We start from the raw sequence: 26709 nt of genomic DNA, 5'->3' as shown, positions 1-26709 counted from the left end.
TCCACTGGGGTGGGGCCGGAACTTGCAACACAATGGAGTGCGCCTCCAGGGGTGAAGTCAAACCGTTGCATTAGCAACACCCAAGCGACCTCCTTGTGGTGAAAGCCTGGGCAGCGTGTATGGAGGTCCTGGGCTGCCCAGAGGACAAAATCCTGCTCTCAGCCTCATGGATGTGGTCCAAAGGAAAGCAGAGCAATATGAAAAGAGAAAAAGGTTGAAAAGGGCTGACCTAAGCATTCAAGGAAGAATCAACATGTAATAATACCCTACTGTGGGTTAAACCACAGAGCCTAAGACTTGCCGATCAGAAGGTTGGCGGTTCAAATCCCTGCAACGGGGTGAGCTCCCGTTGCTCGGTCCCTGCTCCTGCCAACCTAACAGTTCGAAAGCACGTCAAAGTGCAAGTAGATAAATAGGTATCACTCTGGCGGGAAGGTAAACGGTGTTTCTGTGCGCTGCTCTGGTTCGCCAGAAGCGGCTTAGTCATGCTGGCCACATGAGCTGTATGCTGGCTCCCTCGGCCAATAAAGCGAGATGAGCGCCGCAACCCCAGAGTCGGCCACGACTGGACCTAATGGTCAGGGGTCCCTTTACCTTTAAGCATTCAAGGAAGAATCAACATGTAATAATACCCTGCTCTGTGCCCCTGTCTTCTTCAGCAAGAACAGGTGGTTCCACAATAGGAAACTTTCAATCATCTCAATATTCTGTGATAGATTCCATGACAGTAAAACCAGTTCCCAGCTTGAACATATGCTGTAATACTGTGGATCAGAGCTTTCCAAATTGTGGGTTGCGACATGTGTGTCTGCTGCAGTGTGTAGGTGTGTTGCGCAAATGCTCGCCGTGCTCCTCCCGGGACTAGAAAGGGGTTAGTTTAACATCTGGTTTGCTAGTCAAACTGAATTGCATCGTGAAAAGATGCAAAACTGAATTACTGAGTCGCGAAATGATGCACATCTAAAAAATGTGTCACCATCATGAAAAGTTTGGAAAGCTCTGCTGTATTTGGATTCAGCTGCAAAAAAGTTACACTTTCCTCTGTCAATAGCAGAGGAGAACAGAGTGTGGTCCCAAAGATAAGCAGGAGTTAGTTGGCTGAGAAATTAGACACTTTCAGATCAGTTGTCAATAATCCTTCTAGTTCACACACTTATTGGTGGGCAATTTCCAGACACTATGAAATTATTTTCTCTTTTATCCCTATTAGGTTTACCAAGAACAAATTCTTATGGCACATGGTTACATATTTACTTTCCACTGAAATACAACAGAAAGAAAACCCATTAGCACTGTAATAATATTTTTAGAGGCCATAATTATTCTTTTTATGAGTAAACTTCTGTTCAGGTTGTCTGATTCTAACTATCTGTATCAGTGTTAAGAAGATCATTTTATCCATATAATATTAATATGGCAATATAACAAACAACAAAGCCCAGATCATTAGCCTTCTTTGCTGTTAGAGTATCTGCAGCATTTCACACTAAACTAATTTTTTTATTGAAATAACAGTCCGATTGCACAGTTCATTGCTGTTGAGAAAAAAAGCCACATATAAAAATCTCTACAATCTTAATAGCTTTCCCAGGTAACCAATTATTTACTTAAATTATTCATGGATAAAACAATAAATTTTGCAATAGCACTGTTCTCCGTGAAGCTGACTATTAGGAGCACTGAAGACGATGTCACTTAAACCTCTCCAAGTTCACTTACAGTTACCTTTTGATCATTAGTTAAATTTTAAATATTCAAATGGTAAGATAACTTTGCAAGAAAATGAATGCTTTAAATACTACATACTGTTCTCAAATACCAGTTTGTGTCAGGAGCTGGAGTCAGCAATAAAACAATACGCCTTCCCACCGCTCTCAAAGACTGCTCACCTGCTTCTTTCCCCAGCAGCCTAAGGCTTTGTCCATGACAGTTTGCCTATAAAAGCTAATTTCTTCATATGATTGATAGAATCACAGAACATGGAATACATAAAACTGTATAACTGGAAGGGATCCTGAGGGCCACATAGACAAACCCCTTGCAATGCAGGAATCTCAACTAAAGCATCCATGACAGATGGCCATCCAACCTCTGCTTAAGGACCTCCAAAGAAAGAGATTCTACAACCTCCCGAGGAAGACCATTCCACTGCGGAACAGCTCTTACTGTCAGAATATTCTTCCTGATTCTTAGTCAGAATCTCCTTTCTTGTAACTTGAAGCCATTAGTTCGAGTCCTACCCTCTGGAGCAGGAGAAAACAAGCCTGATCCATTTTCAGTGCTATTTCCAACCAATTAGGGACACGGGTGGTGCTGTGGTCTAAGCCACTGAGCCTCTTGGGCTTGCCGATCAGAAGGTCGGCGGTTCGAATCCCCGCGACGGCATGAGCTCCTGTTGCTCTGTCCCAGCTTTCTGCCAACCTAGCAGTTTGAAAGCACACCAGTGCAAGTAGATAAATAGGTACTGCTGCGGTGGGAAGATAAACGGAGTTTCAGTGCACTCTGGCTTCCGTTACGGTGTTCATTTACGCCAGAAGCGGTTTAGTCATGCTGGCCACATAACCCAGAAAGCTGTCTGTGGACAAACACTGGCTCCCTCAGCCTGAAAGCGCTGCAACACCATAGTCGCCTTCAACTGGACTTAATCGTCCAGGGGTCCTTTACCTTTACCAACTGTACTTCTGCCTTGTCTGGATTAAATTTATGCAACCTGATGGATCACAGATCTTTTTTCAACCATAACCAGATAACACAGAGGACATGAAGCTGGGTGCTCCCACTTTCTGATGTTAGGCAGGTGGGTGATGCCTTCTACAGGGACACTAATAGTTGACAATTTTGTATCAGACTGTTGTGAGAAGTCTTTATTTATCGATTTCTGCCTTTTACAATATTGGTTTATTGTTAGATTAAGTGTGTGTGTGTGTGTGTGTGTGTGTGTGTGTGTGTATTCTGCCTTTCAGTTCTTAATGATTTTTGTTACTCATTGGAGGGGCATTTAGATGGACTGTTTAACTTCTGTTTTTGAGATGCTCCCCTAGATGTTCTAAAACTGAAGAGCAAGATATTAAACATGTTAAAACAAACAATAAGAGAGAGAGGCAATGCATACAAATAAGGTTCGCTTCTCATACAGAATATTTGGGACAGCAGTTTAAGAGTTAACCACACTGTAGTAAACAAAACCACATACAAACATTTCCATGCAGTTAATGCTATTATAAAGACAGTTCATCACAAAATGCAGTTGAATATGATCTGCTTTGTAACATATCCTCTGCTCAAGTATCTGGGAGAAGATTTTAAAGCCGGCACTGCAAATAGATTAATAGTTACATAAGTCATAAAACTCTGATCTTTATTTCCTCTTAAGTATAGTTTATTAACAGATGGCATCACAGTAAATATAGATATATTATCTCTTTCCACTGCTGAAATGCCATTAAGAAGCATCTGGAGCTCACATGAAATCGCTCCTCCTCCAGCCAGCTATGGAGCCCTTGAAACAGCCACACATAAATGTAAAAGGGACAGCCGTAAACATTCTGAGTTCTGCTCCCATCAATGCAAAATGGGCCAATGAAGTAGATAATTTATATTAACTGGCAATGCCAGCATGCTTAAAATCTGAATGGGGAAGCTAATATAGTCACTAAATCTATCAAATGGCTTATAAGTTACCCAATGTAGGGCTTTTAATTGTAATTTTAGGGCACCAATTAGGTTGCCTGAAATTCTTAGCGTCAATTTCAACAGCACTACAGCCAGCATCCATCTAAATTCTCCCTGATTTGTCACACATATCTCTTGTATTTAGCTATTTAATTCTTTTTTTATTGCTTCTATGTCACTCCTATCACCTTTGGTTTTTCCGTGTGTCCTACCACCCTCCCACATTTGTGCTGAGTTTTTTTGATGGTTGTACCCTGCTTTTCCGACAACAAATTTTGAGCTCAAAGTGGCTTCCAATAATCACAACAGCATTAAAAATAACCATTGCAATGACTATAATATCAAACGCAACAGCATATAAAGCAAACAGCAACCAATTTATCATAAGCAATTAATTCAATTCAATAAAGTTATATATTTGTCTATTCCGGGGTTTACCAAACTTGGGTCTCCTGCTGTTTTTGGACTACAACTCCCATCACTCTTAGCTAGCAGGACCAGTGGTCAGGGATGATGGGAATTGTCATCCAAAAACAGATGGAAACCCTGGTCTATACCGAAGATGGGGGACTATGCCATCTCTTCTATGAGAGCTGTTAGCGCAGTAGCTTGACTATCTACTTAACTTGAATTTACTGGACAAATTCCAAAAGCGTATAATTATTTGTACCCAGACAAAAAACCCCAACACATTATGTGGTATGACCTTTCACAGAACCCATGCAATAAATTCTGCACTCGTTTAGCATTGTAGGGTTTTCTCTGTTTCTATTTTCATAAGCCAGCAGTATGATGGATAAGCTGTTGCCCTAATACAGGTGCAAGTGAGTATTAAATTACATTTTGAGACCCATTTTGTTCACTACAATGCCAGAGCTTATCCTATCATTATATTTGATGTATAGATGGTTGCCAGAATTTTAAAACCAAAATAGGGAGGCGATGAATGACCTGTTTTTGTTCCTTCAGCATTCACGAGGAGAAGAAATCAGTACTATTTGCATTATAATATCTGCACGCCACTAGGAAATGGCCTGGTTTGCACATCACATTAAGCCCGAAAGCATACAGGCTCTGAGAGTGGAGATCACAGCTTCTTGGCTGCAAGTCTGGCTTAGCTTGATATGTGAACCTGAACTTGTGATTTAGCACTCCTGGACAAACTGCAAATTATAATCCATAGGATTCTTCCCCTGCCAAAAGCTGCAGTTACTATTTCCCAGAGTTATAAGAGAACATTGTACAGACCCATAATGACTGGTATTTTGCTAGACACCAATACATTTTACTATAAAATGGTAATTATCACCCATCATTACAATTCTTGGCCAAATAGGATGGAATATGGATGTATAAAATAGATATTAAAGGCCCCATATCGCCATTATCACTCTTTTACACAGGCAAGTCCCTGCAGACCTGAGTTGCAATGGTTAATTAATAAGAGAACTACTACAAGAGGCAAATGTATAAATCCGACAGATGTTCCAATTTGCTATGCAAATTCTCCCTGAGTGTCTCGCTAGCAGGAGAATATCCTTACATATTCCAAAACCTGGAGCTTGAAGGAAGATCAGAGAAAATCAGCATATCATTTCACCCAGCAAGGCGGGGGGGGGGGGGAGTTAGAATTTGCTGAGGGAAGGGGGGGGGGAATGAAAACGTGTTTCATCTCCTCCAGTTCTCATTGCCAAAAATAATTTTATGTGAAAAAGTTGAAAATTAAAAATAAAAAAGGTATTGACATTGTGCGAGGGTTATTCTGGCTGAGTGCTTTAGTAATGTGCCAAGCTGACAGTGTCCTTTTATTAAATGAAGGAGTGCGCCCTAAAGGCTGATAGAGCATGGCTGCTAATTTTAAATGGCTCAGGCTTGCAACTGGATCAGTAAATTCCAACGGGGGATGAATAAGCAGGGTAGGTGGTTCTTTTTCAGAGAGGAGTAAAACGAAAATAGAAAACTCTTTTTATAGCAAGAGGGAGCCTCGGGGAGATCTCGGCGCATCTTTCAACTGCTGAAACACACTATATATTTTTTTTAATTAAGAGACCTGAGAGACAGGCATTTTAATTACTTTTCAGCTTATTTTCGCAGAAACAAAGCAGAGTGCATGCGGAGAGGGAATCTACACAAAAATGAATTATAGATGGGCTGGCTGTGGCAAATGGGTCTTCCAGCATATTGATCTTTTTCAAAATCCGGCGAATTCAACCAGTCTAATCTACTCTCCCTTTTCAGATGGCACGGGCGAAAACCAGATGATGCCGAAACAGTATCAGATTGCAACCTATGGCTCAGAAATTTGGAGGAGAAACCAGTTAAATCCGAGTTGTCCAGTTCAAATGTTAGAGCAGGGGAAGTCATTTATAAGTACCCTTCAGATGTTTTGGATGTCTCAGCCAGCATGGTCAATGATAAGAGATAAGGGGAATTGCAATCCACAACATCTGGAGATCCCCATGTTGGCTTCATTTGTCTTAGAATCAAGGAGGGTTCTCTTTTTTTTTTTTAAGAATAATTTTTTATTAACCGACAAATCACATCAAATCAAACCAAATTACATAAATTCCAAATTACACAGCCGAATTTTAAATTTTTGTTGAGTGTACCCATATTTCAAGTTCCGAAGGGGATCCAATCAACTTCTTCCTTCTTGCTGCTGTTTTAATGTCCACAAATCTAACCTTATGATGTTCACAGTACTATCCAGTCCTTTCTTATTGTTTTTCCACATCTCTTGTAGTTATTTTCATATATTTTTCCTTTCTCTTTGTGACCTCTGATAGTCTCCACAAGCTGGTTAGAGCAGTTTGTAATCCTGCGTGGATATTATTTTTTTATCCAGTAGCCATATCCAGACGTTTTCCATATAACATCACTTCACCAATCTGCCTCTGTTCTCAAAACCTCTGAGGAGATTCCCCAGGAATGCAGTTTGAAAACAAGTCCGTTCCTCTTCCCGGCTATAAATCCTTTAGCAAGATGGCGACTCTGAATTAATTGCTGCGCCATTCCAAATGCTCTTATTGTTTCTCGATCTCCATAAAGCATACTTTTGGTTAAAGTTTATCTCCACACAGACCTTAATCATCCTGCTTGGGTCAGTTCAACCGACGATTCTAATGAGGAGGGGTTCTTGTAAATCACATAGAAGGAAAGTAAAAAAGGTTTCCCCCCCATTCAGTCCTGCTGTCAACATACCCAGCCTTTGGTGTATGTTCATCGTAAAATATTCCTGTTTCTCCAACTTGTCTTCTTTCGCAGAGGTCACTTAAATTAGCAGACTTCACTCCCCTTCTTCACTTGAAATATGTGCATTTGCTTCTTTTGTAATGAATTATTCCAAATTGCTGCAGCTAGTGCGCGATCAGAGACAGCGTCCAGGAGAGCCGAGGTCCACACGGGGGCATTTTGCCTAGTGCCCTCACCCCCTTCTTTCGAATTAGGGGGTGATTTATGGGCACAGCAGGCAAGGGCAGTGTTCCCCATTTCCTTGGGGCAACAAGGGAGGCTGCCTACTCCCATAACAGCCTCTTAATTACCCCGTGTGGGTCGGAGAGATGGTATTGTCGGCCATCTTCCAATGCACCCCTAGTGGCCCCCCAAATCAAGGAGGATTCTCAAAATCTCTACCTCCAGGGCCCACTTACGAAGGCTGAAAATTATCGAGGCCCAACAATCAAAATCTCCCAAAAGCTCCCTGCTTCAAGGTACCATGGAAATGCCCACTTCAGCTCCGACAAGTCTGTCCAAAGCTGCCCCACTTCATAGAATTAGAATTATAGAAATAATAATAATAATAATTTATTTATACCCCACCCATCTGGCTGGGTTTCCCCAGCCACTCTGGGCGGCTTCCAACAAAACACTAAAATGCAATAACCTATTAAACATTAAACGCTTCCCTAAACAGGGCTGCCTTCAGATGTCTTCTAAAAGTTTGGTAGTTATTTTTCTCTTTGACATCTGATGGGAGGGCGTTCCACAGCGCAGGTGCCACTACCGAGAAGGCCCTCTTCCTGGTTCCCTGTAACTTGGCTTCTCGCAGCAAGGGAACCGCCAGAAGGCCCTCAGCACTGAACCTCGGTGTCTGGGCAGAATGATGGAGGTGGAGACGCTCCTTCAGGTATACTGGACAGAGGCCGTTGGAAGAGACCCTGAGGACCGTCTAGTTCATCCCCCTACAATGCACAAATATGCAGCTGTCCCTACAGGGATCGAACCTGCAAACTTGGCGTTAGCAGTACAACGCCCTAACCAACTGAGATATTCAGCTGTAACTTCAGTTCTTGATTGGGGATTCATGTGGATCTTTTACATACCACTAATAATTATACACAAACATTGCTATGGTGAAGGTCTGCTGGTGAACAATATTGTACTAACAAATACAAATGGGATTCTACAAAACAGACATCCACGTTTAATTAATTTGTTTACTGACTAGTAACAGTGCACTCCTATTTTCTAAAATCATGTAAGCGTTTGTATGCAGCACTGATTGCCGAAACAACCAATCATTACTGCAAAAAATTCGAAGCACAAGGCACACGTCATTCTTAATTGTGATCTGCTGTTTTCTGGAACAGAATAATATTTCAGTCACTAAAACTTGCTATGGTCTGCTGGTGTGCAAGGTAAATTATATTGTTCTTGTAAATTAGAGTTTGAAAAGGGCATACCAGGGAACTGACAGTCTTACAAGACAATGTTTTTTAATTACACTTCACATCAATAAATGTCACTGGAATCAAATTAATTGAATTCAAGCTCAGTTTGATTTTCACAACTCGATAAGGAAATTGATAAGCATCCCTCTCGGAAAGATCCAGGAAGTCTTTGTAGCTCCATAAATGTAAACGTAAGACATTAATTTAAACTACTTACCAACAACAGTGTGTACAGTTTGACATGTTTGAAAGCCTAATACGCACACAAGGCACATACTAAAGGAATCAGAAGCATGCTTATAAATTAACATTCTGCAATATATGTAGAAATGTTGGGAAGACCACCTCCTACAATCAATAGTCATGCTTGCGGAATCTGTACCATTGCCCGCAGCTAAGTAAAGGACAATGTTGGAATAATAAAAAACTGCATACTCTCATTTCTAGGGAAGAGGTTTCTGCTTCTTTAATATGATTGTGCTTTTGCCACTCTGCCACCCTGCAGGAACTTCAACTGAACCATCTTTCCCCATTCCTTTGAGTCAAATTTCTAACTATCAAGATGTTTTCTTTCAGACACACAATGTAAGCAAGATGGAAAGACAATATAGGATACCACAACTACTCTAGGGCAGCCATTCCCATTTCCCCTCCACATCTGCCCCTTGGCAGGCCCTCACTTTAATATAGTGCAACCACCTCACAGTACAACAATTATACGGAATTTCTACAAATTAGCCCCAATTATCTAGTGGGCGACTTGTGTGAGGGAAAACTTAATAGTTTGGAGTCTCAGGCGGGATTTGTTCAAACAAACCAGAAAGGTTTTATCAAACAAAGGAAGTTTATGACACAAAGTGGGTAAAACAAAGGATACTTCAGGTTATAATGTTATTTCAGGTAACCATTCACCTAATAATATTTATACTAAATCTAACTGATGTTATGGACTTCTAATCAAGCACAGCTTCCTTTAAACTTCAGTTGCTTATGTTCAGTTACTTCGCTTCAGGTAGATGTTGCAGGATCTGACTGTAACCTATTGCTTTGCAATAAACAACAATGGACTCCCAACTCCTCACATTTCTGAGTTTTATTGGCATAAACCTAGGAGATAAGCTATTTCTTTTCTTTCTGTATAAGAACTAATATGAAAAAGGCCTCCCAGCATGCGCACAGGCCCATATAAGATCAGCGTAAACAGTTGGGCTGATGAGCACTTACTGTTCCCAACCCTAACCCTGAGGAAAACCATCTAATTAGACTTTAATTTGATTTTGACCTGTTTTTAGGAGGTTATTTAATTATTTAATTATTGTTTGATTTTATACCTATGTTATATATCTGATGTTAGCCGCCCTGAGCCCAACTTCGGCCGGGGAGGGCAGGATATAAATAAAAGTTTATTATTATTATTATTATTATTATTATTATTATTATTATTATTATTATTATTACAGTGGTACCTCAGGTTAAGTACTTAATCGTTCCGGAGATCCGTTCTTAACCTGAAACTGTTCTTAACCTGAAGCACCACTTTAGCTAATGGGACCTCCCGCTGCTGCGCTGTTCTCATCCTGAAGCAAAGTTCTTAACCTGAAGCAGTATTTCTGGGTTAGCGGAGTCTGTAACCTGCAGCATATGTAACTCGAGGTACCACTGTATTATTATTATTATTATTATTATTATTATTATTATTATTATTATTAGCTTACAACACTCTCACAGGACACTACACACTGCCCTTCACCCTAAGCTCAGAGACTCCTTTCTGTGGCTTTTGATATATTCCTCAGAGTGGATGTTTGCACGACCCCATCGGGAACCCTGGGGGAGCTCTAGTTGATGTACATCAACGGGGCTCCCCCTACTGGTGGTTGACCCTTACTAGACTACCTGCATGACGGGCAGGAGTCAGTCAGGTAGGTCAGTTCCAATGCCTAAACCAATACCACTCACATTCTGCAGCCAATGAAGTTGTGGCCTTAATTATCCCATTAACCTAAATACAGTCAAACCTTGTGCTGCGTTAGGTTCACGTTGCATCTTTTCAGCTTGCAAACGCGGCAAACCCAGAAGTGTATACTTCCGGGATTCGCCACATGCGCATGCGCAGAAGTGTTCTGCGCACTTCACACATGTGCAGAAGCGTTCTATTACGCTTCGCGCTTGCACAGAAGTGCTGCTCTAGTTGCGGACTTTTTGGGGTGCAAACGGCACCCCGGAACGAATCATGTCCACAGCTAGAGGTACCACTGTACTGGTATCCGTGTGTTTCATTATTCACAAAGGGGGGGAGCTCGGGGTCTTGCCATGCAAATATTTCTTTAACTTGGTTTAGGGCTTCTAATTGGCAGGCAAACCTGAGACTGAGGAACAATACACAACATGTCTTCACTGCCAGCTTCCTGACAATGTGCTCACGCTGTGCTAAAATTAGCACTATCTGTGTACCTTCCGTTCATTATCAGTGACACAAATTGTATACAAATTTAGCTCTTTTCCATGTCTGCCCTCCCATTTGTCTCCCACTCATTTATACTTTTTAAAGAAATAATATGCACTGTAATCTCCCCCCCTTTCCTTTCCATCACTGTGAAACTGAACCGCTTTTTATGAGCCTGCTTTCATTCATCTACTAAGATCATCCTCTTTCTAAATTAGAGCGCTGCTTCATTACTGAAGTAGATTACATTGAAGCGCTACAAATAATTTATCACCGCTAACTGTAACAGAGAGTACATGTTTCTCGTCTAAAAAGAGTCATCTTTTGACCCATTTAAATCACTCCAAGGACAATGTTTCCGGGGGGGGGGATGGTATTTAAATTTCTTGAATAAAATTCTTAAATAAAACCACATGCACACAAACATTCATGCTTGTGTAAGTATATGAAGGAACATCATGGAACACAATACTACCTTCTGATGCTGCTACAGATAGTGCTTACCAAGAATAGAAATTTTGGCTAACATCTTTGGATTACTATAACGCAATCCATTTCAGTGCTAATATGAATCAATTCACGATTCCACATTTTCATGCAACTTTCAGTGTGGTGGTAGGATCAGGCCGATGTTCAATCAGCAGGTGCAACTGCATCCTAATGAATTTGCAAAAGTCAGTCTGGGCCCGGTTAAGCAGAAAGGGCTCCACAGTGCAATTTTTTTCTAGAAAAAGAGGTTTGTTCTCTTATAATGACAATGGTGCCCACCTGAGAGGTTCTGGAACTGAGTGCCTGTGAGTTTTGGCTGAAAAAAAGCCCTGCCACCAGCCATGTGAAAAGTTCTGCAGTTTTTAAAAGCAACAGATTGACCTAGCAGTTGGTAGATCAGGGGATTGCTATGAACATAAAATGAATTCAACAAGACTTTTTGACAAGGTCCCTCTATTATATTCCAGATTATGCTAATGCTAGGTGGATTTGTAGCTAGTTGATGGACCGTAACCAATAAGCACTCATCAACACCTCGTTATCAATCTGGAGAAGTGACAAGTGAGATGCAACAGGATTTTATCCTGGGCCCCATCTTTCTAAATCAAAGTATCATAGAATTGTAGAGTTGGAAGAACCCCAAGGGTCATCTAGCTCAATCCCCTGTGATGCAGGAATCTCAACTAAAGCATCCATGACAGATGGCCATCCAATCTCTGCTTAAAAACCTCCAAGGAAGGAGAGACCACCACCTTCCAAGGGAGTCCATTCCACTGCTGAACAGCTCTTACTGTCAGAATATTGTCCCTGATGTTTAGTTGAAATATCCTTTCTTGTAACTTGAAGCCACTGGTTTGGGTTACTACCCTCTACAGCAGCAGAAAACAAGTGTGCTCCTGTGGCGATCACACACAGGGCCCCCGGACGTTTGACGGTCTATTGACCCTGTGCCACCACTGCGATTGCTTTTTCCGCTGCCGCCACCCCGTATCTCATGGGGACACACGGAGACCAGTCAGTTGTTAACATAAACAAATAATCAAGTTTATTTTTAAATGCAGGAACAAGCTTATGGTTTCAGTTAATTTTTCTCTTGTCAGTTTCTTATTCTTAGTTCCTAACAACTCCAAACTGATTATTCCAACTATCTATCTGACTCCACCTCACAATTCCTCTCACTCTCTCACAGCTCTACCAATCCACACCTAAACCTCCCTCTTCCTTCTTCAACTCCCAAACCTCAACTCTCTACTCCCAAACCTCAACTCAACTTTTATTCCCCCCTTGCATTCTCACTGGCCAATCACATCACACCTATTTTAACTCTTTCCTTATGACCCATCCTAGGAGGCAAACGCCACAGCTCCCTCTTATAGATATTTGAAGATGGCCATGATATCTAGTGGCGAAGCTGCATGCTCCGCTACCAGGGGTAAGAGCAGGTAGGGGCGTGGCACCCATCGCACGCCCAGGGAGGGCGCCGCGATGGGACCCTACCAGAATAGTGGTGCCGGGGGCGGTCCGCTCCCTCCACACTCCTGTTCCTCCGCCAGTGATCATAGCTCCCCTCTGACTTATCTCTCTGACTTCAACAAAGGAGTGGAGGAAAAAATGTAAAGTTTGGGATGGAAGATCTATCAGTGAGAGTTAGTGTATCTCTGAAAGCCCCTTTCTGAAAGCACCAAAAAATGTGTTACTGAACATTTGGCCCATACCAAGAAATGAAATCTTTGCAGTTTTTAACAATATAAAAAGATTCATCTTTGCTGCCCTCACACAACCAAATAAACCATTCTTTTTTGCGGCCCAAACTGTGCTAGAATGGGCCTCTCTCTTTCATGAGGTTTGAACTCTAAAGAGGCTGATCAAAGTCTCCCTTCTCCCGGGTTGAAAGAGTGGAAGATGGCAAAAATCAGTCTCTTGTGTTGTTACTGATCTAATAATAATAATAATAATAATAATAATAATAATAATAAATTTTATTTATATCCCGCCCTCCCCAGCCGAAGCTGGGCTCAGGGCGGCTAACAACAATAAAACAATACAAAAGTACAACACAAACAACACTCTAAAATCATTCATTATAAAATTAATATCTTTCCTGAAAGTCTCCAGGGGTTAACTTTATTTTATGTTGAGAACACCTGTAAAAGACAAAAATGAAATACATACACAGACATTTACAATGGCCCCAAGGAACTGTGTTTCAACCACTGAGCAAACCGTCTGCATTTACAGGGAAATAAGGCTCTAAATTCCTACATCCAAGTGGCACAATCAATTTGCAATAGGCTTCCATTGCAGGAGCTCTGGCTGTGCAATAAAGCTCTTCTGAGCCATTGTTGGATATTTTACTTTTTATTAGAGATGCTAAGAGGCAAACAGCTTCACAATGATAATGTGATTTTTCTATCTCCTTTCTCCATCAGCCAATCGGGTGCATGAATAGCAAAATTAACTATGAAACAGTACTTTCTGTCAACTTTATGCAAGGTTTTTATACAATACATAAGGCATTCCATCCTTTGAGTTCACTTCTGATAGCTTTTTTTCTTAGTCACAAGCCCTGTTCCCCTTCTGATGTTTTCTAGTAACTGAGGCTGACAGGATTTCTTCCACAATTACAACTTCCTCGATCCATGGCTATTTTTTGTCAAGCTGACCTTGATTTTACTTTGAAGAATTAAGCTCTTGGACTTACACTCTCCCAATTCTAAGGAGGGAACTGACATACAACTCGTGGGAGAATGAATTAGCACAGAGAAGAGTGCAGTTTGGTTCTCTAGATTTCTTCTTCCTGCTTCAAACTTTCCTGGCAATATCATACCTATTTATTGAGTTCACCTAAGCAGATGACAATTCTAGTGTGTGTGTTTTTATATAAAAAATAATAATTTTGTTCCAGTTTAAGTATTCTAATCCATCCTGAAATGAGAGGAAAGTGGCTAGACACTCTAAAAGCTTTAAAAATCCTTTCACATGGTTACAAATCTAAATCAATGTAACATAATTACACTACTACAGCTATTATTTTTAAATTACATGGAAAACAGTATCTAAGGAAAACCTTATATATTGCCCAAACCAAAGAATGAAAGTACCTGCTACAGAATTCCCACAGGCCACGCCATAGCTGTCAACGTTTCCCGTTTTTTAAAGGAAATTCCCTTATTCCGAATAGGATTCCTCGCAAGAAAAGGGAAAAGTTGACAGCTATGGGCCATACATACATACATACATACACAATTTTATTTGTATGCTGTCTTTAAATAATTCAAGCCATGTTCAAGGAGGCTTACAACATGAAAAAAATACATCATTGTAAACTTAACTTTGTAGGTTTATAGGTGACCTAGATTGGTTCATAGCGTGTCTGAACAGATATACTAGCTTCAAGCATCCACCAGTTACAACATAACAATAAAGCAATATCACAGGTTTGTAGTGAAGTTTCCAGAGATCAAATCATATAAAGGTGCTGGAAAAAAGGATTCTATCATTTCACAAGGAAAAATTAAAGCAAACCTGATAGCTATCAGTTATCAAAAGACCAAATATGCAGGTGAAAATATGTTGGCTGCTTACTTTATAACCCCCCCTTTTTTTTTTTACATTGGACACATCTGTGCCCTAATCCTGCTCCCTTTAAAGTGCTCCTGAGTAAGGGCTTCCAAGTCACAGTTTACATTTGGAAAGATGAGGTGGTTTCAATTCATCTAAACTTTTCATTGCATTAAACTCTGCGCAGAAGGAAAGGACTGGTCTGAAGAGCAACAAACAAATTCCACATTTCTCAGAAACACCCCTGTTCGCATCAACATCAGACCTACGGAGGCTCTTAATTTTGACATGAGACTGCTGAGACTATGAACCGACAAGAAGTGGGAAATGGTGGGAAATAAATTCAGTCTTGATTGATTGCGGGGGGGAGAGAAATAGTTCAGGTTATGCCATGGTTTTGTGCTGCTGGTTCCTTGGTTTGTAGTCTATGCTGTTTTCCGACAACTGTCAGATACATGCTGAAATCTTTTCACTAGCCATCATCATATAATTCGTAAAATTTAGTGAGGTACCAGTAATTCACTTTATTACATGCTCTTTGAATCCAATAGGAACCTCAGAAAGGTAACAAGAACAGTCACAGTTGAAAGAATTTCCATCAAGCAGAACAGCATTTCAGCTGTAGAAATTTAAGGTAGATCTATTATTCTTCTAAACAGACAGCTATGTTGGTTCACTTGAAAAAGTGCAAACAGAAACAGTAAAACAATACATTCATTAGGACAGCTACAAAGCAGTTTTTACAAAGCTTTTAAATGTCCACTGAATGCTTCCTCAGGCTAGATTGGGGTTGGGGTTGGATGTGATCGATACTGGTAATATTTATTTTAACCATCCAGAGAGGACTCATAGGAAGTGGGCAAAGATGGGCTTCCATGTAACAATGAGCAGCACTAACACAATATCTTTATTAGGATCAACTCGGTATTTTTATTTTCTCTCGCCCTTTTTCTGTAAAACTTCTAGCCTATGGGAAGAGTTCTGTAAAACCCAAAATCTAGTTCACTATTTTGTGGCTTTCCCTTGGTCCTAAAAGGTTATCACCACTGTTGTGCTATTCTATATGGTACCTTGGTAAACATGGGATTCTTGCTTTCTTAGCAAGTAGACCCTTTCTAAGCCACCTAACATTACATAAATGTAACTGCCTAATTTGTTAAACAAAAGGAGTGAAGCATCCAAGTTCAGAATTTAACTACACTTTTTCTTATACCCTTCTGACATGCTTATATGCACTTAATTTCCCATCAGGAAAACTACAATGCAATTACATTGTTTTTCAAAAACTGTGTTTACTTCCATGGAGTCTGGTCTTCCATGCTTTTTCTATAATATACCATCAATCCACAGCCTCTCACTGAATCTTTGCTGAGCGAAGCATACAATAATATTTCCTTTATTATGTGGCAATTTGATAGCTATCAAAATGCGATAGCATAGTGGATGTCAGAGGACAACATAAATTAAAAATTATCGACTGCTTCCAAGCTATACGGTTTTTTAGGGGAGGAAATAAAATACAAAGCTAACTTCTACAATAGGCTTCACCACTCTTACTTTGATGCATACATCACTGCATGGAATCTGACAGAGAAGAAAATTGACACTCAAGGAGAAGGGGAATGCACAATGAAAGAAGCTAAAATGATCGTCTGCTTCACATTTGCTTCATGAGTAGTATTCTTTAGTATTACAATAACTGGTGTTATTGTTGGAGAACGAGATAGGTGAAAGCGCTAGAAGCAGCCGAACTTGTCCTCATCAGAATTCCTGACCTTTCCCCTTCGGTTCCAAATGTCACAGCTAAAAATATCCTTGCCACCACAAGACATTAGCTCTTCGTGCTAGAGAATGCAGTGGAGAGCATTGTGCTCTTGCTATAAATAGAAGCACTTAGATGCCAATGAAATCGCATTAAAACATAAGCAACCAACAGCACAAACCATTAGTAACTAACACCAAGACTCTAATTCGAATACTGGTTTTAGCATCCCCTAGATTTAGATTTATTGGGCAAAGAACTGCTTGGCAGTATACAGAGCACAAAGGAAGCAGATTTCTTTTTTCTTTCCCTGTCTGTTTAATACATTCCAAACGCTATCTATAGGGCTGCAGAATCCTTCTCCCAGGTACTGTCAACCTTTTCAAAGATCCACGCCAGTTCTACAATGCTAAAATTAAACTGAATCCCCAAGTGTAAAAAGGTGTCCCTTTTATCTGGTTATAAACTGCAAAGTCTTTCTACCTCCTGAAGCATATCTGGGCCATGCATTCCTACCCTTAAAAAAACCCTACAAACCTCCACTGAACTTTGATAAGGTCATTGTACAGGAGGGGAACTGTTTACAGAATGGGGGGGGGAGAATACTTCAGGGAAAGGATTTGCTATGTCAAATGACAGCTATATTTTCATCTCTTCCAAGTTATTCTGTGGACTTCCCATGGGCTTTAGCAAACGTATCAGAATAAGTGATTCCACTGTTGGAGAATGAGTGTAAACAATTGGTGTGTGGTATCTCAGGTGGCGATGCTTACTTAAGAGGAGTTAAAACTGAAACAACCACAGATTTTGGATGGATATGATTCAGAGAGAGCATTTCAGTGTGTGCAAGGACATCTCATCCCCCTTGCTGCTAACTACCACTAATAATAATAATAATAATAAATTTTTATTTATAACCCGCCTTCCCCAGCCAGGGCCAGGCTCAGGGCGGCTAATGCCAAATATAAATTACAATAAAACATACAGTTAATTAAAATACGGCTTAAAATACAGCCGCATTTTAGTAGTAGCCGATAAATCAAGACCATAAAGGGAGGAAATATCAGATATTCACCCGAGCCAGGTATCCATGCTGGTCCTACATAGGCCAGCAAAAAAGCCAGGGGAAAATTTACATACCAAATCCCATATAAAGGGTCAGAGTAAGTCTAAGCTGAAGGCCAGGAGAAACAGCTTCATCTTGCAGGCCCTGCGGAAGGATGTCAAATCACACAGGGTCCTGGTTTCTTGTGACAGAGCATTCTACCAAGTCGGGGCCAGGGCTGAAAAGGCCCTGGCCCTAGTTGAGACCAATCTAACCTCCTTGAGGCTCGGGACCTCCAAAGTGTTGTTATTTATGGACCTTAAGGTCCTCCAAGGGGCATACCAGGAGAGGCGGTCCCGTAGGTACGAGGGTCCTAGGCCGCATAGGGCTTTAAAGGTCAAAACCAGCACCTTAAACCTGACCTTGTACTCCACTGGGAGCCAGTGCAGCTGGTAAAGCACTGGATGAATGTGTAGTAGTTCCTACACCTGAGGTTGCTTTCGGGGCAGGGAGGTAGGTGAACTGGCTCGCCTGATGTAATGGAGAACTTATTTAAGAAAAGAGTGAGGGTTTTTGTTGTTATGTTTGTACACCACCCTTCATCTGTAGATGTCAGGGCAGTTCACAACATAAAATTGCGATATGAAAAGTTCAAAATATCTCCTTGCATACTAACTTATTATATGCTACTTGGGCCTATGTATATATTACGGTGGGTTGATTTGCTCTTCACAGATCAACTTGTCTCCCCAAGCCTACACACACATTCACGTTGTCAGGACAGTCCACAAAATCCAAACCACTAGTATACCTTTCTAGGCCACCGACAGGTTATGGCCCAGTCTAAGCTGGCTCATGTGACATATCTCAATATTTTCTTATTCTAAACAGAAATAAGGGTAAAGAGAGGAGGAGAGACCGAAAAAAAAAAGTTCCATGTGGTAAAAATGAGTGTTGGGTTCCATGTTGATATTAGAAGGTTTGTTCTGGAATCAGAAAAGACTGATGATAATAGCTCTAGTGTATATTGATCCATATCCATGCCAGTTTTCACCCACTTCAAAAGAAAAAAGGATATTTCCTAAGAAAGTTCTGCACAGAAACACCATCCTTCTGTTATCTTCTGAAACTTCCATCACTTATAGTTTAACCGTCTTGTTGGAACTTGCCTTTTCTGACTGATCTGTGTCACAAGGTTGTAAACATATTGCGTTCTTTCTTGCCATTTCTGTTCTTTGAATCATGTGTTCCTCTCTGAGTGAACTTTCTCTGCTAGAACAATATACTGCAGCGGCTAGGAAACGCAAGCAATTTCTCACAAGTAAACTCAATCATACTTCTGAATTGTCTTATTTCCATCCTCTGCCCCGCATCGTTCCACTCCATTTTTCATACTTAAGTAATGTCTACCGTCTGTGCCAAGACTAATGAGTACTACCAAACCAAAGGAACTGTGCAATCCACTTTGCAACTTTCCTCTGAGTGAGACACAAATGTAGAAATAAGCCCAGGGCGGTGGGGGGGGAGAGATTTAGGAAGGCTCTTTTGCCTTTAAAGCATAGAATTCTGCTCCACTATTCCTGAAGTAATAGTGTAGCCCTGATCTTGACCACAGATGAGAGCAGTGCTTTTTTTTCTGGGGGGACGCATACCCCTAAACCAGGCTTCCTCAACCTCGGCCCTCCAGATGTTTTGAGACTACAATTGCCATCATCCCTGACCACTGGTCCTGCTAGCTAGGGATCATGGAAGCTGTAGGCCAAAAACATCTGGAGGGCCAAGGTTGAGGAAGCCTGCCCTAAACATTTTGTGAATCTAAGTCTGGCATCACTGAGGGGCAGTATTTCAATATGAGTAGGGAAATGAGAGTACCCCTAAGCATTTTTTAAGAAAAAAAGCACTGGATGAGAGTATGGTTCTTCGTCCTGAATAAAACTAACATAAGATAAATTTATTGTCATTGTCCATATATACACAGTATACACAACAACGAAAATCAAACACCCACCCAAAGACCGGGTTCACATACACATTTGCACGTATCTCCAACATTCTCATCCTATTCAGACATAATCTATAAAACATAACATAATCCAGAATATAACATAACCTATTTAAAGGCATAACATAACCTAAAACCTATCTCATTCCTTCCTACTTCCTGCTTGCTATTTCTTGCAACTGGCCCTAAGATCATTATTTAGTGCAATCAGAGCTCTTGGATAGAAACTATTCAGAAGGCGTGTGGTTCGTGTTTTCATTGTCCTATATCTTCTGCCCGAAGGCAACAGTTCAAAGAAGTTGTGAGCAGGATGGGTGGGATCTCTCAGGATATTGTGTGACTTCTTCAAAGTGCGAGACGTGAAGATCTCATCCAGGGTTGGTAGTTGGAGCCCAATAACATTCTGGGCAATTTTAATTATTCTCTGTAAAGCTTTTTTATCCGTTTCAGAGCTGCTCCCATACCACGATAATACACTATAGGTTAAGACACTCTCAATGGTACTGTGATAATAGGACAGAAGTAGGTGCTGAGATAGATTCAGTCCCCTGAGCATTCTCAGGAAATACAACCTCCCCTGCACCTTCCTCACAACCATATTAATATTTGCAGTCCATGAGAGGTCCTCAGAGATATAAATGCCCAGGTATTTAAAACTACCAACCCTCTCCACCTCCTCGCCATTTATGTGCAATGGTAAAAATACACTTTTCTTTCTCCTAAAGTCAATTATGAGTTCTTTGGTTTTTTTGGTGTTAAGCATAAGATTGTTTTCTTTACACCATTGAATTAACCCCTGTACTTCTTTCCTATAAGCAGTCTCATTGTTCTCACTAATGAGCCCCACCACCGTTGTATCATCCGCAAATTTGATGATTGTGTTGGACTTATACAGTGGGGTGCAATCAAATGTGTACAGGGAATAGAGAAAGGGACTTAGCACACATCCCTGAGGGGCTCCTGTGCTTAACACTAGAGTAGAAGAATAGTGAGGTCCCATTCTCACTGTCTGCGGCCTATCAGTCAGGAAATTCCTTACCCACAGACAGATCTTCTGATGTATACCCAAGTTGGTCATTTTAAGAAATAACCTGTCTGGCAGAATTGTATTGAAGGCAGAACTGTAGTCCACAAACAACAGCCTTGCGTAGGTTCCCTGTCGTTCTAGATGACTCAGTACAGTATGGACAGCGATGGAAATAGCATCATCAGTAGATGCCTCGTGCTACCAAGGGAGCAATGCACCACTGTCATAAACATAAAACTGTCATAAAAGGGGGCATGCATGTTTCAGGGTTTTTTTAAATACTTTATCAGGTTGCTGTGAGCAGGTCCACATGCCACACTGAGCTCTTTGGCAGATGGGCAGATTTAAAAAGCAACCGGCATGAACGTTCCAAATTACGTCATAGGGTTTTTGCGTTGGTACACATTTATAAGAATTCCAAACAAGTACTATATCTCCTGCCTTGACTTTGCCAAAGCTTCCGAATTTATGTCAGCTCTGCAGCTTTCATGTGCAAAACCAGAGAAAGCCTCAAAAAACAACGTGCACTCGGCAGACACAGAGCAATTTCTCAGTCATTAAAGTTATACAGATTAACTGCTCAAATAATCATGTTTCTGATGTTCTGAAGTAATTTCCACAGGTGGAATTTTAAATGGTGCATAAAATTAGCCCCTCCTGCCATTCTGTAAGCAGGTTTTTCCTCTGAGAGAACAGTCCCGAAAAGAAACAACTCATGTTGCCCAATTAGGAGAAATAGGAAAATTGTTTATTAGAGCAAATGATTCACAACAACCTGGCTGGCAAATGTTTGAGCTATAAACCATTAAAAGCAAAGGTCCTTCCCCCCCCCCCCGAAAAAAAGCCTGAGGAAGTACCATCCTCTTTGAGCCTGCCCATAAAAATCAAGCCTAGTGTGAGTGCTTTGTAATATGGTCTCTTAAAGGTAATCACCTGCAACAGGTAATTTCCACAGCAATGCCAATTCCACCCCGCTTTTTGGCAGTCATAACTAGCAATAAATAGATATTTGGAGACAGAAGCAGGAGGCTCACATAATTATAATTCAATATAATTACTGATTTCAAACCAGTTCATATGCCTGCAGTGCTAACCTTTATAACCATGGCTTACAGTAATGAGACTTTTGGTATAAGGTTACAAACACTCACCCTAAAAAAGGTTCATATTCCAAGTCCAAATTTACTCCACGGTTGCTGCCAAATATCTCTAAGGAAGGGTCTGTAGCTCAGCGATACTGCTCATGTTTGACACACACAGGTCCCAGGTTCAGATCCTGGCATCACACGATAGGGCTGGGATAGCAGTGGACAGCCACCATTGAGCCAGGGTAGACAGTAACAAATTAGAAGGACCAATGGTCTGAGTTGCTCTAAGGCAGTTTCCAATGCTCCTATTGTTCAGACTAAACTAGTACGTAGGATTGAACATTATTAACATTTTTTTAAAAAAATAAATCAAGACCAGTACAGAAAGAGAATTATGGAACAGTTCTGCCATGTTACACAACATAAAACAAGCACCAACAACCTGTAGCTTTTTAAAGAAAGAACTTGATGGAAAAATAATAAAGCCACCGTTCAGTTGAAATATCTTTTATGTCTTAGTTTTTTACTGCTAAGTGTTTATCACTCAGCTGCTGAGTTGTTAAAATGTCTTTATCAAAGGTTGAGTCTCTTATCTATTTTTCAAAACTGCCCCTAAGCCACATATTTTTCCCAGGAATCGTAAACCTAGCATTATTATTATTCTCAACTTCTGCAAAACCACTTTTGCTATGTCAGCCAAAATACTGTATCCTTGTTTTCCACGAGGCAGAACTTTCATATTGCTTATCTTTCAGAGCAGCCTATTAAATTCCACATGCTTTCAGAATTTTGCCAATCATCTTTTACAAACCGCATATTCAGTTCTGCATCTTTGGTACATGAACACATAACTAATGGTTATAACTTCATACTGGGCCCTGCCTGGTCTGTTCTTCCAGCCAGCAATTGTGTATGTGTTGTATCCTTGTTTGAACTGTCTGATATCTGCCTGCAGATAAGAGTGTGTTTGTGTTGACTGCAATACTGCTGAGTGAATACAGGTTGGGTGTATGAGAAACACAAAAGCCAGTGTGTTGTGTATGTGAGAGTTGGGCTAGAAGCAGGCTGCAGGCAGAAGCCTGAGATTGAGAGCCATGCTTGATTTCTTGAATCCAAGGCTGCAGTTATGGGAGAAGCAAGACATGGGATGCTAATGCTGTGAGCCCCTCCATCATAGGTTCAACTAATATCAGTGTACTGGAAGAAGCAAAAATCACCAGTGTTGAAGCAATGATTCTTCAACATCAACTTCGTTGGACTAGTCATGTTGTGCAGATGCCTGATGATCATCTTCCAAAGAAACTACTCTATTCCGAACTTAAAAATGGAAAGTGTAATGTTGGTGGTCAACAAATGAGGTTTAAAAGCTGTCTCAAGGCAAATCTTTAAAAATGTAGTATTAATACTGACAACTGGGAAACACTGGCCTGAGAGCACTCCAGTTGGAGAACAGCCTTTGCCAAATGTGTCATGGGCTGTGAAGACACTCGAACTCAGGATGCAAGGGAGAAATGTGCTAAGAGGAAGGCACGCTTGGCAAATCCACACTGTGATCAGCTCCTGCCCGGAAACCAATGTCCCCATTGTGGAAGGACATGTGGATCCAGAATTGGCCTCCACAGTCACTTACGGACTCATTGTTAAAACCGTGTTTATGGAAGACAATCTTACTCTGCTACGAGTGATCGCTAAATAAGAAGAAGAGGAAGAAGAAGAAGAAAGATGTATAAATAAACCATATATCATATACCACAGTCTCCGTTGCCTCTCATTCCAAGATGTGTGCCTGGAATCTTGCACTGTTCAGAGACTGGGGTTCCAACAATATATATGATCATTTCATGTTCCAGGGGAAACCTAGGTCTAAACAAGCATTACCGCGTAGGCACGTGAGTTTTAAGCAGGTTACCAAGAGAGATGCAGTGTGCAGTAATATTTTCAACAAGGCATTTTTTCAGTGAAAGCTCACCCAGTTTCCGCCAACACCAGTATGCAAATAAATTACAAAAAGCAGCCCTACTCAGCATTTCCTAATGCAAGGTCACAACATCTGGAATCTACTTTTCATAGATAGCGAGATAGAAGTGCCACATGTGTCTCCCATCTAGTTTGGCTGCAGTTTTGCTTTTACAGCTGTTTCCAACACACCATAATGTAAATGTAAACCTCTTCCAATTCAGAAAGATAATTCTTCATGTGTTTGCTCTCTGAACAGAAACGCCCCCCCCCAAAAAAAAACCCCACTGCAAATCAAATAATTGAGAACATGATCATAAATCAGTAAGAAATATCCCACATAAATTACTATCTACAAGTTATGCATTTCACACACAAAAACAACAGCGTTTTTGTAAGAGCAAATCTCTACCACACTAGAGTGGACAGCAGAGTTATAACCCAACAATAACAATTGGTTTTGAGGATAATGAATGATTTTCTACAACCAAGTAAACAAAACCAAGGGGAAAGCCCTCATACTAAGTTACCTTGCTCCACTGATTTTTAGCAAATGATTAAAAATGGAAGCAGAGAGCTGAGTTGTGCACTGTTCGACATTTCAAGAGGTTCCCCAATGACTGTGCAGAGCTAACATCTGTAAGAAGCACCACAACATAAAGCAAATGTATATAATTATCAATCTTTTTCAGCAATACTCACCCCACTGGAGAGGAGCCAATTGCAAGTGCTCTAGGACCAGTTGATTGAGAACCCCTTCTATGCTTGCTTCTCCTTCACGCTTCAAAGAGGGGTAAATGACAGTTAAGGAGCACAGGAGACAGATGCAGCTCGTAAAAAGAAAACATACATGAATACAACATTTAAGGCTGCAGTTTCTATGAATAATTTTAGGTTATTATTGGACAGAAAGAAGAGCAAAGAGAAATGTCAGTCCTGAACAGGACAGACAGGATCAATACTTGTTTTCTGAGTCAAGTGGCACAGATATCACAGGTATAGATGATATTGCTTCATTTTCAATAATACACAATAAGGCAAGTCATTGGCCTATCTAACCTTCAAGCACTATGTATTCCAACAGGCAGTGACTGTCCAAGTGCTCAGGAGAGCCTTGCTCCCCCAGAAGCAATCTATACCCCAACCTTTCTCCCAACAGAGTGGCAAACAACAATTGATAAAACAATAAAAGTATCTTTAAAATCCCCATACAGATGCAGACTAGGGAAGATCTCAAATTAAAAGCCTAGTTGAAAGAGGAAGGTCTATAGCAGGCAGCAAAAAAATGGCAGAGACAGCAAAAGCAACAACATCAAATATGCTTTTTAATGGGAGATGCCAAGGAATGAACCTGGGACCTTTGATACATGCTCTAGTTCTTCAACAAGTCCTCCTTCCCCCATGAAGGTTCTAGACAACCTATTTCCACTAAAATTATTTCTGCTTTTGCAGGTAACACCATTGTTACCACTAACTGTAAACAAAACAGTTTTATCTCCTGGTTATATGTAGAACCTGAAGATCTACCCCACCCCATCCCCAATACATCCAGATGTACCGACAGGTAGATTCTACCTATAATGAACACTGAGAAGTAAAATGTGCAAACTCTCAACTACATTTACTTAATGCTCACCTTTAAGGTCACTGAAAAAAAGTTGATAGCATATTTTTAGAATAAAGTTGGATGCAAAGAGAAACAAACTTGTTTACTATACCAACAAGACAACTTTTACTTTGAGATATTGCATTAATAAAATATCCTCCTGCTTAGACAGGTGGGTACAGATTCTTCTCACCACTGCCCCTGCACTGAGCCTTACAGCCCTTAATTGCTTTCACTCTGCAATGAAGTTTGACCTCAGGCATTTTGCTATGAAGATGTTTCTTTCTGTCCCACTTGTCACTCCCTATGTGAAAAGGTAGAAGTGAACGAATGCATCCCACTGCTACTTCAAGCATAAATGAATTAGCACATATTCATAAATAGAAATTATACTAATGGAAAACTGCTTAAAGTGATTAATGAATACATCTTACCATAAATATTTCCTCTCATTTGCATTCTGAACTTTCTGAATACTGATTATTATTGCATTTTTATCGTTCCAAACACATTTGTTGTGTGTTCCTCCACATTATTATTTTAATCAATCAATCAATCAATCAATCAATTAAATTTCTATACCACCCTTCATCTGTAGATCTCAGGATGGTTCACAGCATAAAAATACAAGATAAAAACACAAAATACATAATGCAAAAATAGCAAAAACAAACCAAGAAGCCTACCCACCGATGAAACATTTAAAAGTGTACCGGACGTCAATCAGCCAAAGGCCTGTTTGAGGAGGAATGTTTTTGCCTGGTGCCTAAAGGTGTATAATGAAAGCACAAGGTGAACCCCACTAGGGAAAAGATTCTCTCTCCAGTATTAACAAAATTTGCTTACGGAGATGTCAAAAGAAAGCCCACTTAAAACTGTCTCGTTCATCCAACTTGGCTCAAGGGCTTCTAGTATCACCATATGAAGGTGTGTATGTTGTGTCCGTCTTGCCTTTGGCATTCATTTTCTCTTTTAATAGCTAAAACTATGGATGAAGAATCTTTTTCAGCCCAAGGCCAGCATTCCCTTGTGACTAGCCTTCAGTAGCCGCATGCAAGAGGTGGGAGCAAGGCCAGCGCAAAAAGTAGTGGAGCAGTCTCTCATACGTCCAGTCATACACATCCATGCACATCCATTCTCACATATAGCAGAAACTCATTCATGCTCCACTACACATATTCATTCATTCATTTGTTCATTCATTCATTCATTCATACATGCGTGCATTCATTCATTCTTTCTCTCTCTCTCCAACACACAAACATCTCTCACTCCCACCCCCCAGCAATTAGTCATGAGAAAAGCACTGGAGCTTCTTCCCAAAGCCCAACTGCTTGGGGAGAGATGAACCACTGCAGTAGCTGCCTTGTCAATACACTTGTCCA

At 40.6% G+C, this 26709-nt stretch overlaps 1 protein-coding gene across 3 annotated transcripts in view; it reads right to left on the bottom strand.

Moving 5' to 3' along the window:
- TRAPPC9 (trafficking protein particle complex subunit 9) overlaps nucleotides 1-26709 on the bottom strand; it is a 263304-nt gene that overhangs the window by 133186 nt on the left and 103409 nt on the right. For all 3 annotated transcript variants that reach the window (XM_053395217.1, XM_053395219.1, XM_053395218.1), the window contains one exon: nucleotides 24421-24512. In XM_053395217.1, coding sequence (XP_053251192.1) covers nucleotides 24421-24512 — 92 coding nt within the window. The remainder of the gene's footprint in view (nucleotides 1-24420; nucleotides 24513-26709) is intronic.

Source organism: Podarcis raffonei, chromosome 7, assembly GCF_027172205.1.
Source record: "Podarcis raffonei isolate rPodRaf1 chromosome 7, rPodRaf1.pri, whole genome shotgun sequence".
Classification (NCBI taxonomy): domain Eukaryota; kingdom Metazoa; phylum Chordata; class Lepidosauria; order Squamata; family Lacertidae; genus Podarcis; species Podarcis raffonei.
This window is presented reverse-complemented; position numbering and strand designations above follow the sequence as displayed.